Source organism: Oratosquilla oratoria, chromosome 36, assembly GCF_046742065.1.
Source record: "Oratosquilla oratoria isolate Oo_2021 chromosome 36, ASM4674206v1, whole genome shotgun sequence".
Taxonomy (NCBI): Eukaryota; Metazoa; Arthropoda; class Malacostraca; order Stomatopoda; family Squillidae; genus Oratosquilla; species Oratosquilla oratoria.
In genome coordinates, this window is record NC_134812.1 from 39,632,490 (window position 1) to 39,639,989 (window position 7,500).

The 7,500-nt window shown below is 37.1% G+C and overlaps 1 protein-coding gene across 8 annotated transcripts in view; it reads left to right on the forward strand.

Annotated features, from left to right (window-relative positions):
* Positions 1–3,437: 3,437 nt before the first annotated feature.
* Hipk (Homeodomain interacting protein kinase) overlaps positions 3,438–7,500 on the forward strand; it is a 110,226-nt gene continuing 106,163 nt past the window's right edge. For 4 of the 8 annotated variants that reach the window (XM_076174642.1, XM_076174644.1, XM_076174646.1 and 1 more), the window contains exon 1: positions 3,440–3,765. Coding sequence is in view for 4 of the 8 variants with exons in the window: in XM_076174641.1 (XP_076030756.1) it covers positions 3,678–3,765 (88 nt within the window). In the remaining 4 variants the exon portion in view is untranslated. Of the gene's footprint in view, positions 3,766–7,500 lie in introns of all 8 variants that reach the window. The other 4 variants (XM_076174638.1, XM_076174639.1, XM_076174640.1 and 1 more) reach the window with 2 other exon arrangements.

A 7,500-nucleotide genomic window follows, 5' to 3' on the forward strand; every position in this document is an offset into this window, starting at 1 on the left:
CTGTACATCTGCTTCCTATGTAGCACGTTTTGATGAGGGATATTAATTTAGCTGGGATATTTAGTTCTGTCATTATGTGGATATTTAGTTCTGTCATTATGTGGATATTTAGTTCTGTCATTATGTGCCACATTGACTGTCTGTGCACACTACCATATGCTTGTCTGAAATCTACAGATAACTGATATAGGGTCTTATCATATTCGTAATATTTTTCCATTAATTGGCGGACTGTGTGAATGTGATCCGCAGTTCATCTGTTTCGCCTAAACCCACACTGATATTCCCCCAACTCCTATTCTGTGTATGGTTTAAGCCGCTTCATTAGAATTCTTGTGTATACTTTGTATAACACACATAGTAGGCTTATTCCCCTATAACTGGCACACACACTGATTTGATTCATTTCTTATAAATTGGAATAATTACCCCTTTTTGCCAGTTTGTTTGTATTTTTCCTTATTCCATATTTCTTTGATTAATTTATAAATCTCCTTTTCTAGCACTTTTCCCCAATATTAGCATTCTGCTGGTATTTCATCACAGCCTGTTTTTTTTTTGTTTTGTTTTTTTAACTCCTTTACGACCATCTTTATTTCAGCTAATGTTGATTCTTCAATGGGATCTATATTGTGCAGCCTGGATTGGGTGGGCCGGGTCCGGTCTGTTTAGCAACTCATAAAATCACTTCTGCCATTATTCCATGACTTCGTTTCCTCCATATAGCATATCTCCATCTGGTCCTTTAATCATCCAATTTCTAGCTTGATTTTTTTCTTTGCACCACTCCAAAATATGGCTGTGAAAGTCGAAGAGTGGATCTGCAACTATTAGGTTTCGATATACATCCATGTAACTAATGGGGAATTTGCTATAAGATATTGCCCGTTGAATAGAGACGCTTCCAAGTCCAAGTACCCACGCGAGGACCTCATATTTCTCATTAGTTATATGCAATCTCCTGGACCTGGAAATTGTTAGTAAGTTATCAATATCACTAGATCACAAGTTATTGCGCCGCGACGCATACTCGTATCTTCAACGGTCCGTGTGGTTACCCAAGGTAGAGTTGAAGATCGTCCACAAAGATCCTGGACTAGCTGGAGAGTATTGAGATAATATGGTTTATGCGAGTTAGGAAGTGTAGTAGGCCTAATACTGAGCCCTGTGGAACTCCACTGAGTACTTTACAAGTATGACTGCGACAGGTTGTGAAAGTAACTTGCATCGTATGGCCGCAAAGAAAATTATGTATTGAATACAGAATGGATATATACCCCAGCAGATTTCAAGTTCTTCAACAAAACTGAGTGGTTCACCAGATCAAACATTTTATAATTACAAGAAACAATGAAATCCATCATCAAGTTTTGATCTAGATATATGGTTATGCCATTGTAGGTAATAAATAGTTGGTCTTCAGTGGAATATCTTTGTCTAAAACAAAACTGTCTGGTATTACACTGCTCTCGTTGAGGTAATCTCTCAAATGGCTTATGCCAACCCTCTCCATCATTTTGCAAATAGAAGTCAGGATTGTACCAACACCTTTCTCATAGATTAGGTTCATGTCATCAGTCGTCCTTAGTAATGGTAACTAATAGATGCCGTGAGAGGCTTTGCATATCATATATAGGTGCACGCCATCAGGACCAGTGTCGTTTACTGTCTTCAGAAAATTGAGTACATCTGTTGAGTAGAGGTTGAATGATGTGAAACTGTGTTCTCATGTTTCGTGAGCTGATTGGTCAACGATAGTTATATGTGTAAACTGGAGCAAAAAACTCTTTAAGGAGTTCTGCTATACCCTCGCTGTTCGTCATCAAGTCTCGTTTAATGTTCTGAAAGGACCTACGAAACGTTTTCATACTTTATGTACTATATACAGGCATGAGTTGTGTGTTGTCATATTCTGTGATCAAGGACATTTCGTAATCTGAGTGGGATTTGATCACAAAGGTTCTGGAAGTATAATTACATTCATTGGAGTTATTCAGGATCGCATGGTTTTCTTCAGCACTCCCGCCAAACCCCTCTTACATGGAGTCGCAAGGTTCAAGTGGCCCACCCCTGAAGGGTATGTGTGTCAGTAATCTGGCTCAATAAGCCAAGGTATCCCTTTTACTGACAGGTGATGGAACTCAAGTTTTAGTCAACTCTATCTGTTCAGGCTCAATTCTGGGTAATTTCCTTTGCGCAACTTTTTGCTATGCCGAGATGGCGGCATAAAACTCTATGGTGATGTAGTTACATACATCGATTGTGTGATTATTCTTTGGGGAAGATGACAATAATTCATGGCCCACTCAATTATCTGATGTGGTGAGTACCAAGTCTGTTACTCAGATGATGAAACTTACATCTTCCACTCAATGAGCGAATTCCAGAGAGGGGCACATGTACAAAAGAAAATTTGTTGGTTGACATTTTTAAAGTGCATAGGTATATTTATATTGAGTCAGGATATTTTTCCTGAAAAATCCTTGTTGTTGTCATAGCTGATTATATTGCTTAGAATTAGGATGGTGATGAACTAAGTACAATGCATGGGTGAGTCACTATCAAAAAACAGTCGTGATTTTTAACACATGATTCACTTGATACATATACTATCTATCACTGCGAATTAACGGCAAATCTATTCTCAGAAATAGATGATAAACTAATTATATTCGCGATTCATGGGTAAAACGCCACATCGAACTTTCCGTTATGGGGGCTGATGAAACGGTGAGTAATAGCGTCAGCGATGACGACAACGTTCCTCCTGTGACGTACACTGATGAGGTCATATAGGTTTCAGATCCCGATACGAACGAACTTTTCAAATATGATCGTTCGTTTGTCGTTCTTCTTTTGCATTGGAATAATATAATCGTAATTTCCCATTACTACAAGTACAAATAGAGTTTAAAGAATAAAAGACAATGATGTTCCAGACATAATTTAAGTGTGAAAAATCCCAGTACCGTGAAAAAAGAAGTATAAGATGTGGTAAGTAATGTGATTGCAGTCTCAGGTAGTGATAATGATTTGAGAAATAGGTTAGCTAATAAAAACTATACACAATCATTGACGTTGACAATTGCAATTATTATATACGTATCTAGTAAAATATACTAATAAGACATATTAAAATGATCCTTTGAGTATGAATGGCTAGGTTAAGGGTCCCCGTCGCTGATTGGACGAATCCGTTGCCATTGGGACTTGGGAGATAGTAAGACTTTAATTTTCATAGAAAGCACAACTTGTAGAGAAAAATATTTAGTAACAATACGTGAAGTTATAAAGATATATAGGTAAGAGCAATATATTTTATAATTTGTAGAGTATTACAATACTGTGTATTAATAAAATATTTTTTATAACAAGGAACTACTATATATTACGTTTTCAGTAAGCAGGGGTGAGGGTGTTCACCTCCTGTTACTGGAACCTGAGAATGTAGTCTGATGTGCAAGGTGAAATAGGAAAGTGTGGTAGCGGAGGGGGGTTTATAAATTACCTTTCGCTGTTATTTTAAAACCCCTACCATGAATAGGGGTACAAAACGGGACCAAAACCCCCCACATTGTTGTGCATGAGATGAGTGTGTGTAGAAATAAACAAGGTGTGGTAAAGGAACGCCAATTCAAGTGTGCGAGGACGGGGCCGAGCGTTAAAATGGCTGACGCATGAAGAAGAGGAGGATTCCACCCTTTGTGATTTTTGACGAAGCGGAATGGTGGAGCAGAAAGGTTGGACGAGTAGTAATACACACAGGTAAAAACTAAAGTCCAGCAGTGTTGAGTGATGCATGATTCACCCCATAACATGTGTCTGTAGTCGTATAGAGTTGTACTAAAGTCTTGCAACACTCCCAGCTGGACGCAAACAACTATTCCGAACGTAGTAAATGTAGTGTTTTTTAAAGCTCGGTTCATGGAAAAAGCAATAATCTCACCTGTCAGGATACACTTTGAGCATAACAAAAAGTTAATTCTATAGGTGTATTTTTTGCGTTACTGGCACAAGAATTGGAAGAGGGTGTTTCCTGCTTGCCAGCTTTGAGGTCACTCCAAGGTGTGGATAAGACGTTCTTATTAGTTGTTGTTTTTTAACAAAGTTGTGGAATTGATGTCTTTAGGAAGACATGAACGATTCTAAAGAACGCAAATTAAGTAATAGGAGTGGACATATGCTTGATCAGTTTATTGGGAAAACGTGATGGATGAAAGGTGTTTATGTAATGTCATGGTTGAGTTTTCACTGATGTAGTTGCAGGTTGGCCAAAGTATACAACATATAGTACTTATAACTGTTGCCTCGATTTTTACTGACTAGAAACGCACATGCAGATCTACAGTAGCAGGCAACAGTCCTTGGGCCATCTTATAATTCTTAACTTAAGGAAGAAACATTGGACTTGCCTATGATGTTGTATTATGGTGGTGCATTACATTTATGTACACACTACAGTGATACTGATAGGAGTAAGGGAGAAATGACTAGTTATCAACTCTCTTTATGTGGAGAGATGGAGGAAATACAGATGAAATTGATAGGTCTTGGGCCCTGTTCTGAGACAACTCAGGCAATGGTTACTTGATTTATTTACTCAGTGTAATTTGTTAGATTTTCTGGAGAGTCACTAGCTGGCCAACATGGTGTGTCAATCACCAGAACCTCCTCAGTGAGTTCTGCCCCATTGGCACAAACAGCATTTCATATTTTGAGTGAAAGCTTGAAGTATTTTGGGTAATTGTCAATGTCAACTCATGCCTTTTTTATTTTTCCTTATATATATATATATATATATATATATATATATATATATATATATATATATATATATATATATATATATATACACACACACACACACACACACACACACACACACACACACACACACACACACACACACACACACACACACACACACACACACACACATACATACATACATACATGAACAACACTGAATGGGTCCCAGTGATTAGAGATATATTTTAACAACCACAGTGCACTTTAGTTCTAAGCCATCAACATTGGATTTCAATTTCTGCATGTGGCCCCATTGGGTCTCCCGATGTTAATGGCTTAGAATTAAAGTGCATTGTGGTTGTTAAAATGTGTGTGTGTATATATATTATATATATATATATGCAATAAGAACACTAGGAACATGTGTTTTTATAAATGCAAGGTAACCACTTAAGAAAACAAACAAACGGAGCAGAGCACTTTCGTACATTACATCTTCAGTGTTAATTACACTGAAGATGTAATATACGAAAGCGCTCTGCTCCGTTTGTTTATTTTCTTAAGTGGTTACTTCGCATATATATATATATCACTTAGACAAAATGTATATATATATATATATATATATATATGCAATAAGAACACTAGGAACATGTGTTTTATAAATGCAAGGTAACCACTTAAGAAAATAAACAAACGGAGCAGAGCACTTTCGTATATTACATCTTCAGTGTAAATTACACTGAAGATGTAATATACGAAAGCGCTCTGCTCCGTTTGTTTATTTTCTTAAGTGGTTACTTTGCATATATATATATATATATCACTTAGACAAAATGTTGTTGCACGTTTGTAAATAATAATCATGAAGAACCCACAGTCGGAATAAAAGGAAACTTTAGAAGAATGTGTAACTCCTATATTTCAGCTAATAGCTATAGCCCACTTCAGGGCCCTGAAGAGGACTATAACTACTAGCCAAAATATAGAAGTTATACATTCTTTTAAAGTTTCCTTTTATTCCGACTGTGGGTTCTTCGTGATTAATATATACATATATATATATATATATATACATATATATATATATATATATATATTTTTTTTTTTTATAAAGTTTTTGTTGCAAATGAGTAGTTTCTGAGAAAACTTAGATTTATTTTGCTGTGTTGAACATGGTAGGAATGGGAAGCCGATAAGTGTTTTGGGAAGGGGTAACTATACTCTAGAATGCCACCTCATCTATGCTATTAGTTTTCAAGTATCAAATGGAAATTGGATAAATTTTGAAAGTAGTAATCCAAGCCATGGTCTTGTCTAGAAATCCCTAACCTTCATGGCAAAGTAAATTACCAGTAACCTCTTGTTGATAAATGTTGAAATTAACATGAATATACATGGGATTTTTGGTTTAGTTATTTTGAGTGATAGCATTAGTGAGGACTACTACTCAAGTTGTCCCAGGAAACTGTTCAGAAATTGGTAAAAAAAAAAAAAAAAGTGGAGTTCTGGAATGTATTTAAACTTTCATCTGCTTTGTACAGCTACAACCTCCGTGGTGTGGGAAATTGGTAATAATAATAATAATAATAATAATAATTGTTACCCCGAGTTTCACAAAGTGGAAAGCCAGTGGACCCAGAATCTTCACAGATCTCCTCAGGAAGAAATGTTAGACTGGTGTCTGTGTTGTGTTACAATGGGACTTTTTATATCTGGCTGATAGTAATATGAGGAGGGGGATTGGTGCCAGTTGTCCACTTTCCATGTGTGAAAAGGTGTAAGAAGTTTAAGTTGTTATAGAAAGAGATTTTGGGTCCAGTCTGGAGATGACGTGTTAGCCCCTCAGGGCTGCATCTCCTAATGGAGGTGCAGGTTTAACAAGTTTTGAAAATCTGCTGTCTATCTTGCAGGACCACTATGAGCAGGTACCTGTCATTGGTCCCTTCTCACAGTCATCTTCTGGAAGAGGCCAAGCTCAGGCCTGTGTATCCAGCTCTGGACTTTAAACTGAATAATATTATTATATTGAATTTTAGTTCTATATATAATAAATCTTGTTTACTCCGTGCTTTATCCAGATTACACTCAAATTTAATAACTGGTTTTGGGGTAATGAATTCCAATTATTTTCCCACTCTTACAAAATCTTGAAGATTTTGTAATAGAGTGGGTGGGGAATGGGGGGTGAGGGAGTACAAAGGGATTTCTGCCTGTCTCCTCTTTCTGCATGAGGGGATGGAGGCAATTGAATAAAGTTGCCTTGCTGCGGATGTGCTGCGTCTTGGTACATTGCTTCTGACCCAGGGCAGTGGGCAAGGTGTAGGGATGACTGTCATCCAGGAGGAGCCAAGAAAAGAGGGAGGGAAGGGTGGTGAATGAGATTGGAATATGTGGGGATGAAATGGGTGGAAGAGGATTTATGCCTTTGACTTTGGCTACCTCCCATGTAAGGGGGAAAAAGCCATTGGTATATGTATTACAAAATGAGTTCCTTTTATTCAACCTTAATCTATTATTCACTATATTAATATGATGTCCTCTGGTTCTGCCATGTTTCCATAGTACAAAAATATCTTGATATACTTCAAATTGTATACTCCTGTTAGGATCTTAAATGTTTCAACCATATCACCTTGTGCCCGTCTATTTCATAGTGTGGGTAGTCTCAGTTTCTTCAGTCTCTCTTCATAGGTTATTCCTTCAGTTTTGGTACCAACTTGCTCTCCTCTGCACTGATAGAATAGCTTC